The sequence below is a fragment of the Meles meles genome, chromosome 16 (genome assembly GCF_922984935.1).
Source record: "Meles meles chromosome 16, mMelMel3.1 paternal haplotype, whole genome shotgun sequence".
In the NCBI taxonomy this organism is placed as follows: Eukaryota; Metazoa; Chordata; class Mammalia; order Carnivora; family Mustelidae; genus Meles; species Meles meles.
This window is the reverse complement of record NC_060081.1, coordinates 27,799,010-27,811,852: the sequence shown is the minus strand read 5'-3', so window position 1 is coordinate 27,811,852 and position 12,843 is coordinate 27,799,010. Positions and strand designations below refer to the sequence as shown.

Genomic DNA, 12,843 nt, shown 5'->3' with positions numbered 1-12,843 from the left:
GTGAGCAAACTAAGCTCTAGAGAAGTTTTGGAGAACTTGCCCATTGCCCTGCAACTGAAAGCTGTAAGATTAGGACACAAGCCATGATTTTATTTGACTTAACACTCTTTTGAAGGCATAGAACATACCAGGAAAATACATCTCCCTAATCCTGAACTTTGAACTGTCTAATAAGAAAATTTTCCATTAGAAGGAGAGAGGGGTGGGGGAAAGGCTTCTTGCTGTTAAGTCTTGGAAAAATCATCCAAAAATCTTGTTGGATACAATAGAACCAATAGGTATGAAAACTTGGGGGAAATCTAGTGAAGTAATCCTTATTTCTAGAACTGGTACCTCACCAAAATATAGTTACAGTAAGCATGCTTCAGTGATTCCAGAAGTCACTTCTGTGAATAAAAGGGGGGAGAAAACAGATTTGTTGCCATGCAACAAACATAGTTTGTTTTAGTTTGAGAATAAAACTCCACAGAAGGTATAATGACCCTTGGGATGGGGGAACAGATCCCACTAGGACAGGGCCATAAGTTTCAGGATCCCGGTGATGCTGACCGGTCCCCTTCTTCTCCCCCAGTCTCCTTCTTCTCCCCCAGTCTCCTTGCCTCTTTAGAAGAGTAGAAATTGTGTTGACCACTTGGTGGCACCAAATGACTGAAGTGGAAAGATTCAAGTTTTTTCTTTTGGGGTTTTTGATGGGTTTTTTGTCTTTCCTGGTGTTGGCAGGCAGCAGGAAGGACCCACATTACACTGCATCAAGAGCGTGGAGGACGGGCGGTACACGCATTGTTTTAAGGCAGTGTGCTCCAAATTCTGGGGGAACAAGACATTATCATGATAATCCTGCTGATAAGTAAATGTCTTCACTGGACCAGCCCCAGGGAAATTATAACACTCACTCACCACCCATGCCCTGTTTCTTGACCCGAACACAGTGGCCCTTCCAACCAGAGAACAGGACCACAGCAGAGCGGGGAGCAGGGTGTGTGTGTCTGTGCATTTGTGAGAAATGACCTCTCTACTTGTGTGTCTCCTCATTGTCCCTGGAGCCCAGGCAATGGGGACAATTTCCTTTTTATCTTTATGTTCCCAGCACCTGGCAGGGGCTAGGTCCTCAATTACTGGTAAAAATTTGCTGAAGGGGCGCCATGGTGGCTCAGTGAGTTAAGCATCTGCCTTTGGCTCAGGTCATGAACTCGAGGTCCTGGGACCACGCCCTGCATCTGGCTCCTTGATGGAGGTGGGGAGGAGTTTGCAGGAGTGATGCTAGGCTAGGGGTGGGGTCTGATGAGGCCCAGGAAGTGCACTGCTTTTAGGGAGCTATACAGAGGATAAGACAAGATCTTTTCCTCCTCCAACTTTACTGGAAGAAAATTAATACATAACTTTGTGGAATTTTAAGGCATATAACATGTTGATTTAATACACATATATATTAAAAACAGATTACCACCGTAGAGCTAACAACTGCATCATGTCACCTAATTACTAGTTATTTTTTAAGGTGAGAGTATTTAAGATCTAGTCTCTTGACAATTTCCAAGTGTATAATACAAGAGTATTAACGATAATGACTGTGCCATACAAAACTGTGCCGTCAATCTCCTTACTTCCTCATCTTAGAACTGGAAGTTTGTGCTGCTTCCCCCACCCTGCAGCCCCTAGTAACCACCATCTACTATGTGTTCTGTGAGTTTCGATTCTGCATATAAGTGAAATCATACAGCCTTTATCTTTCTCTGTCTTGTTTCACTAGTGTAACGCCCTTGGGGCTCATCCATGTTGTCACAAACCAAGGGATGTCCCCGTTCCTCGTGACTTAGTAACATACCACGTGTATATGTATACACACACACTACATTTTCTGTATCCATCCATGTGGATGGAAATAACTCACTGGTATTTCCAGTTCAAACTTAAGACAAATTTTTTTTACTTTGATTATTTGAACTCACTGTTCTCTTATACACTTGGTTTCTAGTGATATTAACAAAATTATTCATTTTCTTCATATTGATAGACACTGGATTATTTCCATATTTTGGCTGTTGTGAATAATGCAGTGAATATAGGAAGGCAGATATCTCTTCAAGATCCTGTTTTCATTTCCTTTGGATAAATACCCAGAAGTAGAATTGCTGGATCCTATGGTAGTTCTATTTTAAATTTTTTGAGGAGCCTCCGTGCTGTTCTCCGCAGTGACTGCACCAACTTACGTTCCCACCAACACTACAAAAAAGTTTTTCTCCACATCCTCACCAACATTTATCTCTTATCATTTTGGTGATAGCCATTCTAACAAGTGTGAGATTTGCATTTCCCCAACAATGGGTGATATTGAGCATCTTTTCATGTGTCTGTTAGCCATTTGTGTGTCTTTGGGAAAATGTCTTATTTAATTCCTCTGCCTATCTTGGATCAGATTTTTTTTCTTGCTATTGATTTATATGAGTCCTTTATATATTTTAATATTAACCCCTTATCAGATAACATGATTTCCAAATATTTTCTCCCATTCTGTAGGTTGTCTTTTCATTTTGTTGATGGTTTCCTTTGCTACGTAGAAGATTTTATATTTGATATAGTCTCATTCTTTATTTTTCTTTTGTTGCCTTTGCTTTTAAGAAATTATTGCCATGACCCATGTCAAGGTCACTTACTACCTGTTTTCTTCTAGGAGTATTATGGTTTGGGGTCTTAATATCTAATAAATCTAATCTATCTAATAAATATCTATCTAATAAATCTATATATCTAATAAATCTATCTAATAAATATCTAATAAATGAATATAATAAATAACTTAATATCTAAGTCTTTACTTGATTTTTTCTGTGGTATAAGATAGGGTTCAGTGTCGTTCTTTCACTTGTGGTTATTCAGTTTTTCCAGCAGCATTTATTGAAGTGACTGTCCTTTCCTTATTGTATATTCTTGGCTTCTTTGTTATAAATTAATTGACTATATAAGGGACAAAATCTTAGAGGCACTTTTTTAGCCCCTTTGAGAGTCTCTGAGCTTTCTAGATTCTGTAGCAACTTCTCATCCAATACCATGGGCAAAGAGTTCCATTTGCCAAGGTGCATTAATGCTGGCAAACCACGTGGGACCCTGTGGGTTTAAAAGGCTGACACCCATTTATTGTGTCTGTGTTGTTACGCTTTTTAAGGCTCTTAATCTGTAATGATTTTCCTTCTCCCTCTCTACCCACCCCACTTTGTTTCATGCCATTGATCTGATGGAGAAGCAGGGTAATTTTCTCTGCCAAATATCCCACATTCTGGATTTGCTTTCTCTTGGTGTGATTTAACTCATTTTTATAGTCTCTGAATCTCTTGTAAAGTGTTAGATGGATCTGGATTTAATTCGATTGAGGTTCAAGATGGTACTGGGTACTTACTGTCACATCACCTCATGAGGCACATGCCATCTGGTTGTCCCACTTCTCATGACACTGAGACAGAACAGTGGGTTCAGGGGTCTCTCAGTGTGATAGCCCCACAAACCTTCACCTAATGGTTTCAACACCTGCTGATGATCATTGCCTGGACCCATTATTTTATTGCAAAATGGTGGTTTTCCTAATTGTATCACTCATTCTGCATATGTTAGCTGGAATTCTTACATGGAGGAGACCTTTTTTTCATCAACTCCTTGGTTTCTTTAACATGCAAGTTGTCCGTGAAAGGCAGAATAATGCCTGGTTCACCTTTCACCAATCTACCTTCAGAGTAACGCTCTGGTGCTCTAGCTGGTACCCTAACTTCCAGCACTGACCAATGAGTTTTGGGGTTTTTTTTCTGTTTGTTTGTTTTTTAAATATGTATCATTGTGAATGCATGGATTTTTATATATTTTATTTGCTTTAGCACATGACAGTATTCATTTTTATGCTCACAGTGCCTCATCTTACACTATTGGGAGTCACTTCAGATTAGCTCCTGGGTTCTTTGGACATGACTCCATTTGTCTTTGAAACCTTCCTTACTTCCTTATACAATGAGAAATCCCTGCTTTATTTGGTACATTTCCTGGCCTAGACCTACGATCAGCCACCTCTTCATATGGTCCTCATTCCTCTTAGTATGAAATGATTTTTAGAGACCACAGTCTAGCTGCCAGAGGTGATGATTACTAGCTGGCTCTCATTGCTTCTAGACTTCTTCAGTAGATTAGATACTAGAAAATAAACTCTATTTTTTAAGAGAAAATAACTCACTGATGTTTCCAGTTCAAACTTAAGACAAATTTTTTTACTTTAATTATTTGAATTCGCTGTTCTCTTGGTTCCTAGTGATATTAACAAAATTATTCATTTTTTTCCTTCATATAATATAATAATCTCATTACCCTGCTTTCCCACATAGAGGTTACGTCTATTAAGATTGTTCTGTACCATTTTTTAAAATCAGTATTGCTACCAAAAAGACTACCAAGTGTAATTTTATAACTTTGTGGGCTCTTTTGTTCTTAGAATTTATCCTGTTATGAATGTAGAGTCAAAAGTCATCTGGGGGGCACCTGGGTGACTCATTCAGTTAAATGTCCAGCTCTTGGTTTCAGCTCAGGTCATGATCTCAGGGTTGTGAGATCAAACCTCTTGTTGGGCTCCATGCTGGCTGTGGATCCTGATTCAGATTATCTCTCTCCCTCTCCCTCCTTCCCCTCAGTTCTCCTTCACCCTCTCTCTCTCTCTCTCTCTCAAAAAAAAAAAAAAAAAAAAAGTCACTTGGATGTTGAGTTAAAATCACCTGAAATCATTCTGTCCTCTGTGCAGTTATGCCAACAATATGATATAAAATTAGGCTCGTTTGTTTCTGTTTGTTTTCTAGTTTCAGAGATTATCTTATTTCTCTTTTTGTCTGATTTTGTCATTTAACTATATAAAATATTTACATAATTCTAAAGGCAAAATTATACATGTACAAGTGCCTTGGCACCCTGTCTCCTGATCTTGTCTTGTCCCTCTCCCCAACGGAAGCTATTACTTATCCTTCTATTTTTATGTTTTAAAATGTAAGCAAACAACACACCTCTTCACCTGTGTTCACCTATATTCAGACACCCCTTCCCCACATAGAGCTGACATACCACAAACCTTGTCATGCATTCTGCTTCATTTTCCACTCGGTGCAGTCTGGTGCTGCCCTACCACATGGTCGCCTGCAGGGTGGGAGGGAGTCTTCATTAGACGATGTGCCTTGGTTTATGCAGATACCTGCTGAGGGCCATTTGGGATGTTGGTGGTCTCTTCCTTCTGTAATTGTAATGAATGGCCCTGAACGTATGACCTTCTGTGTTTTTGCCAGTGTATCTTTGCAGAGGCCTTTTCATGCTGTCTCAACTCCTACTTATACCCAGAGTAGAGGCGTTGGAGCAGTGGTTATGGTTCTCAAGGGGCATGGCCATGGGCTACCCACAATAGGAGGGAAAGGCAGGTGTGCGTGTGATCTTTGTAACAGGAGATGCCACTGGCAGGGAGGGCCTGCCGGGTTCTTTCACTAGGCTTCATGCCCTCCCAGAAGACTGAGGATACATCCTTCTGGGAGCCTGTAGGTTCCCCTGCTGCAGACTCACTACCGTGAGCTCGAAAGAAGTTGGCAAGCACCATTAACCAACACAACATGATCTACAGTGGAGTGGGACCACCCCCAAGAGTTCCTAATGCCACACAGAGAACAGGATGCCTGGGGCGCCCTGCGGGTGGGGGAGCATGGAGCACAGATGCCCAGTGCCGGTGGGGGCAGGTTTTCCTTCCTTCATCAGCGGGTCTCAATCATCTCCTTCCACCTATTGTTCAGACAGCTAACTCCCACATCCTCTTAGGACAAACACTGTGTGAATGTCCTGTGCGTTCAGTTCCTAAATGGAGTCTCGAGCTCGGGGCTGGGGCCGAGGCCAGGATGGGGATGATGGAAGGGCCCATCTGTGCTTCAGGGCGAGGCACACAAGCTGGATTAGACAGATCATTCACAGCAGGTAATGAAAAGAGGGCACAGCTTTGCGATCGGCAGTTCCCATTTCAAACCCAGTCCGTGGATATGTGTTTTGGACCGCCTTGCCAGGATGCCTCCATCAGGCAGGTCCTCAGCTGCTATGCAGACATGACCTCTAGCCTACCGAGGACCGGCTTGTTTGCCCACAGGAATGATTTCAGCTTCCTCAGGCATCCACCACAGTCTTCTGCACACACCCCCACCCCGCCCAGTCAGCCCTTCCTCTTGCAGGCCTGCTGTCTTGGACCTCACACCACATCAAACCCGGGTTTTCCCATTAATAAAAAGAATTCACACAACCTTCAGAGCCGTCAGGAAAATTCCTACCGCTGCAGGGCTCCTCATCGTGGGCTGTGGTATTTGACCGGGTGGAGATAAACTGGAGTCAAAAGCCATTAAAAAATAAATACAAGTGAGGGCTTACTGTGGCTGTGCCGCTAGGCCCTGGCCCTCCTGTCCATCCTGAGCGCCCAGCATGAGACAGGGAGGAGTGCAGACTCTCACCGTGCCTCTTTTGTCCTAGGGAGTCGAGGAGCACACTGGGTAGCCGGGCCCTGTCGCATGACAGTATTTTCATTCCTGAGTCGGGACAGGACCCCCCTCGACCTGTGCGGGTGTTTTCCCAAGAAAATGTGTGCGACCGGATTAAAGCCCTGCAGGTAAACTTCTCCTTGGCAGTGACACTTGGTATGTATGTCAAATACGAGTCAAGACGTTTTCAAGTTATTTTCTGCCTGTTATTTGACATATCCTGAAGTATAATTGCATGCAGGACACTCTGAATTACTTACAGCCAGATCCTGACTCATCCTGAATTGTCACCACTCATTTTTTTTTTAATTTATTTGACAGAGAGAGATCACAAGTAGGCAGAGAGGCAGGCAGAGAGAGTGAGAGGGAAGCAGGCTCCCTGCAGAGCAGAGAGCCCGATGTGGGACTCGATCCCAGGACCCCGAGATCATGACCTGAGCTGAAGGCAGCGGCTTAAACCACTGAGCCACCCAGGCGCCCTCACCACTCATTTTCAAGAGCAGGAGGGTTGGTGGCAGACAACGCTTTTCAGTTCAGTCCACTACACCAGGCAGGGGCATTGAAAATAGACCCTGAATAAATGAATCGGAGCAGGAAGATTTGTTGATTAAAAAGTTGCAGATGAAAATAAGAGCAAATGTTCTTTATTACAATCTAGCTAAAAATACAGTGTAATGTGAAAATGGGGCCGCCACCTCCTCCGGGGAGCCTTCCTGCCAAGCGGGGAGATGACACGGGCATGAGTTCTGAGGACGACGGTCTACCCAGGAGCCCCCCAGAGATGTCCCTGCTACCTGACATCGGTCCTGGCACAACCATAAAGGCAAGTGAAACCTGGGCCACCTCATGGCTTGGCGTGCACCCACTTCAGAGGGCACTGAGGGTGGGGGTGCGCTCTGGTGGCCCCCGTGTGCTCCTGTAAGAGTCCCATGGTCTGTATGGCCAGGTGGTATTCCAGACCAGGTCAGTGGAGTGCACAGTCTTGGGCTGTTTCCATTATTTGAGCAGAGATGTCCATCTTGTCAGGAGATACGTTTTTGGTAACTTTTTTTGTAATGGTTACAAATCTGATACAATCAGTCCTCTACCTGGTTTTTCCTGCCTGAGCAGATGACCAGACCAGGCATCCCATCTGAAAGAAGGGAAACACCTTTATGTCTATTTTCTGTTGTCATGATATCTGGCTGGAGGGAGAGGGAGTGGTGAACATACGTGACTTAAATCTGGACTCTCTGATCTTAGTTTAGGACCATGAGAACCTGTTGGTCTAGGGCTAGAATGCGGTAGTGTGCTGCTGGAAAAAAGGGCAACGGGGGAAGTTTGACAAGCAGGAGGGGTATCTATGACCTCAGCAGGGCAGGGGAGCTGATTGTGGATAACAGCCTTCCCCATTAGGAAACAGGATGAAGAATTGCGCCCTGAGGAAGTCACCCTGCTCGTGGTGCTGCCATCTTAAGCCCATAGGCTGTGCTTGTACATAAATGATCATTTTCCCTTTAGACCAGCCCTGCTGAGGGGTGGATAGAATTGGAGTTACATGTGTTTTGCTCACACTTGAAAAACCAAGGCCAGAGTCCATGCTTTATAGCCACTCCCCTGCCCGGTGCATTCTTGGAGCTCTGGCTTGTGCCCTAGTGAAGGCCTGTTCACTGGGAATCTCGCAGATTCATCTTGAACCACCATCTTGTAGATTCTGAGCCACTCTGTAATACGTCAGCAGTCACTTCAGCTTGGACAACAGAAGCCCCCAGGCAAAGGCAGGGGAAAGAATATTTCTCTAACTCGGGTGCAGTTGTGGGTCCCCCGAGCATCACTAATGAAAGCCAGAGGAAGGACTGTGGTGTAACTACACCTAAGTAGGCCCCAGGCTTGGGAGTTCGCTCAGAGCTGGCTGGAGAATTGTTCTCTCCAGAATTCTGCTCTAAGGTGAACCTGTCCCTGCTTGTTCCGTGAGCAGGGTCTGAAGGCAGTGAGCTGTTCTCCCATGTTGAAGAGAAGGAGGAGAAGACAAGGAGGATTATTTGGCCTGTTTGATGGGTTTCAAGCCAACCCTTAAACTCCTGGAGGGGAAGGTCAGCAGGCAATGGCGAACTCCATTGTCACGTGGCAGACCCATCTCGTAGTCTGAGATGTGCAGCGTCCGCCTCTCCAGCCTCAGGGGCAGATGGGATGTTGAAAGTTTCAGGGCCACGTGCTAGAGAGATAACTCTTTTTTTTTTTTTAAAGATTTTATTTATTTATTTGACAGACAAACCAGACAGAGATCACAAGTAGGCAGAGAGGCAGGCAGAGAGAGAGAGAGAAGCAGGCTCCCCTGAGCAGAGAGCCCGATGTGGGGCTCAATCCCAGGACCCTGAGATCATGACCTGAGCCGAAGGCAGAGACTTAACCCACTGAGCCACCCAGGCACCCCTGGAGAGACAACTCTTAGAAGCCATAGTGGACTGGTTTGCCCTCACTCCATCCCACAGTTCTCTGGCTCTCTCTGCCTTTAGCTGGGACCGTACAGGAGAACAAGTAGGTTTTAGTTCCATTCATTAAGGCATGAGCCCAACGCTGAACCTGCAAAGCACCACAGTGCACAGAATACATAGTTAGCTGCGTGGGGGCTCCTCTCACCGGGCAGGGCTAGCCTCATCCTTCTCAGCATCCCTGGTCATGTTGCTGAAAAAACAAGGTTCTGAGATTTCATTAACTAGGTAATTTCATTAATTGGGTAATAGGAAACTAAAATTGGAGCCTTTAAGACTTAAAAAAAAAATTGTGTAATCTTTGTTATAATGGTTTTGAAGACACAGCGATCATATTTAATGCCCTGAAAGTTTCTTGGGCACAGTGGACTGGGGGAAACAGGGCACCCTTTAAAATGTCTTCATATAACATGTGATATTTGATATAATGGTACCCTAAATCCCCAAAGGATGGGATTGTGGGCTATTTCATTTTTTCCTGTTGTGACTCCTGAAGCAGGCCCAGGCCCACATATATGATAGAGAAACTTAATGAAGATTATTGTGGTAAAATGTTTCCAGTAACAAGTATCTCATGGTACTGCCAAGGTTGTATTTTCTGATGGAATGAGTTTTTCAGGAAATGCCTAGAATTATTTTTAAAATCTCATTACCAAACATGAAGTGACAATGAATAAAACTTTATTTGGCGAGTTTTAAGGTAAAATGACATCCAACTAGCCATCTGCTAAGTGTCCTGCCATTAAGTAGAAAGCACCGGGTAGAGGTGGCCAGCTGGCAAGCTGTCCCGGGAGATGAGGGCAGGTGTCACATGGGGAGACACAGCATAGGCTCTAGCAGAAATGTATCCATGTCCTCAGAGGGTTTTAGAGAGGATTATGTGAGATCTGGTAGGTCAGTGCCTCCCCTGCCCTCAGCTGGGGATGCGAAGCCAACAGGCTCCTCCTTCCCAGAAAGGACCCACCGGCCCTGCTTCATGTGCACAAGCCTCAGCCCACACCTTGTTGGCTGAGCCCCTCTATTTGAGGACAAACACTGTAAAGCAGCTGTCACCCAGGGCCACCCCTGGAAAAGCCCGTGAACCGCAGGCCATTTTCCTGTTTGAGTCCCATTCCTCCAATGAAAGGCTGGCCACCTGCTAGACTTTTTAAATCATTCACTTCCAGAATCATCCAGAAGCACAGATTTCAGGACAAACCAGGTGATTGGGAGCAAGCAGTGCAAATGGGAATGGTTCCAGCCCACAGATTAAAAACACAGGTCAGCTTTCCTGCCCTGTCCTATCTTACCTCACAGAGTTGCTGCACTGATCAAAGACAGGATGCGTAATTCTCCTGAGTCAGAAAGGCGTTGGTCTTTTCAGGCCCCAAGAGCTCTCGGAATGACCACAAAGACTGAGAAGTGAGAGTTGGGTGCCTTAGCAGGAAAGACCAGCCGTGACAGCCAGTGCAGGCATTTTGCAGGGACAGAAGTCACTGTGGTCAGAGTTTCTGTGAAGTTAAGCCCATTGCCAGATTGCACCCGCGACCCTCTCAGGGCTGGAATGGGCCTGAGCCCAGGATCAGCTGCTCAGGTGGTGCACGAGCCGGGCACCTGAGTGGAGAGGAGGCAGGGAAGGTTCATTCTTTGCGTTTATAGAAAGGTGACCAAAGCCCATGTCCTCACAGAAGGCATAATCATTCTCACCTGGGAGTCACTGCATTTGCAGAAGCAGCTCATCTGGCCTGTTCTTCTGTTCTCTTAAGTCCCACACAGTCAGGAAAACAAAGCCCCAAATTTTACCATGTGTATATACATATAGTTCCTCTGGACAAGGGTGGAAATGATGGATTCTTTATGACCTTTGGAATGCACCCATTCTAATGGTGACCCTCAGGGAGGACACCTGGGAGAGGCGTCACCTGTCCAATCTTGGGTGACTTACTGAGTCATCAGCTACAACAGTAGAAGCCAAAGCCACAGGCACAGAGGAAGCCGGGAGTCTTGTCCTGTGGTTTATTTATTTTTTTTTAATAATTTGTCTTGCTTTATTCCCGTAAGAACCCATGTAGCTGAAACAAGAGAATTAAAATAGATTATGTCCACTTATTACCCTTTTCCCCTCATTGTAGTAATAGTCTTCCCCCATTTGGCAGAAATAAACTTCATACTTGCAGGAGAATATATGAGACACCTTTCTGTTAAGAGGGAAAATACATTTCTCTGAGGAAGTTCCCTTGCAGGGACAGTCCCTGCATCAGCTTGTCTCCCTAACAGTGACATTCTTCTAGGGTCCCCTAGTTTAGCAGAAGCTATTGCAACCTGCTCTGTGTGGGGCTCCAGGGTTGTGGAAAAGAAACTGAGCAACATGTACCCAGGCCGCTGGGAGTCTGCCCACTACCCACGTCTTGTTTGCTGCCTCCTTCCCGAGGAGACCATCTTCACGGGGGCTTACTAAATCATTGTGAAATGCCTAAAATTGTGGGCTTAGGTTAAAATGTAAGCTTGACACCACATTGCACCCACCAGGATGGTTCCTATCGAAGAAGTAGAAAATTACAAGTGTTGGCAAGGATGTGGAGAGATTGGAGCTGCTGTGCACTGTTGGTGGGAATGCAAAATGGTGCAGCCACTGTGGAAAAAACAGTATGGAGGTTCTCAAAAAATTAAAAATAGAACCCCTGTATGATCCAGCAGTTCCGCTTCTGGATATATAACTGAAAGAACTGAAAGCCAGTTGTTGGAGAGGTGTTTGTACACGCATGTCCACAGCAGCGTTATTCATGCTAGCTAGAATGTGAAGCAACCACATTGCTTTATTGCATCATTCATTGATGGGTGAACGGATAAACAAAGTGTGGTATCTACATACAGTGGAATATATTTCAGCCTTGTAAAGGGAGGGGAGTCTGACCCAGGCTACAACATGGGTGAACGTTATGTTAAGTGAAACAAGCGAGACAAAAACAGGCAAATCCTGTATGATTCCCCTTAATGTGAGGTACCTAGAGTAGTCAGAGTCATAGAGATAGAAGGTAGTAGAATGGTGGTTGCAGCGTCTGGGGGGCAGAGGGCAATGGGGAGTTGTTTAGTGGGCACAGACTTTCAGTTTTATGAGAGAAAAAGTTCTATAGATGGTTGCCCAGCAACAGGATGTCGTTACTGCCACTGAACCGTATGGCTAGAAGCGGTTACAGTGGTAACATTTGTTGTGTGTGTACATACAAAATGGAAGATGAACAACACTGGGAGAAAAAGGTAAACTTGACACGAATGCTGAGCACCATACAGAATAGAAGCAGGGGGCAGGGTTATAACTAAAGCCCAGCACCTCTCGGATTCTCTCTCTGCACCCTGCTTCTGTGCACGTTACATTTGCTCATGGGTGCCCACTGGGTACCCTCCTCCGCCTCTTCATGCTGATAAACCTCTTTGCAGTAGAACCCACTGAGACCTCACTCAGTGAAGGGATGGCCAAGTTCAGTGGGCGGGCAAGAGCATGCTACCGTCATTCTTCTGGGTGACTACCAAAGTCCCCTTTCTCTCTGGCAGCGCTTTTGCCCTTGACTGACTGTCAGTGCCTCGCTGCTGAGGTGTAAGCTAGCAAACTATCTGTCACACCAGATTTCTGCAGGAGAACACATGAAGATACAGAAACCTTCTGGAAAGAACAAATGCAGCTGCAGCGATGGGCTGCTGGGTTGATGGGCTCTGCCCATCCTCTGCTCCAGCCTGTAAAACCACCTCTGGGCCACACTCTCGGCTTCCAGAGGCAGGAGCACGCCTGCTCTTAGATCAGGTGGGTCTGTCTCAGCAGAGAAAGAGGCTCTTGACAGAAGTGCCTGTACCTGCTTGGAAGGGTGAAGGCAGAG

At 45.3% G+C, this 12,843-nt stretch overlaps 1 protein-coding gene across 5 annotated transcripts in view; it reads left to right on the top strand.

Annotated features, from left to right (window-relative positions):
- Positions 1-12,843, top strand: part of CRACDL (CRACD like) — a 133,965-nt gene that overhangs the window by 88,806 nt on the left and 32,316 nt on the right. For all 5 annotated transcript variants that reach the window (XM_045980116.1, XM_045980120.1, XM_045980115.1 and 2 more), the window contains exons 4-5: positions 6,514-6,649; positions 7,180-7,344. In XM_045980116.1, the coding sequence (XP_045836072.1) occupies positions 6,514-6,649; positions 7,180-7,344 (301 nt within the window). The remainder of the gene's footprint in view (positions 1-6,513; positions 6,650-7,179; positions 7,345-12,843) is intronic.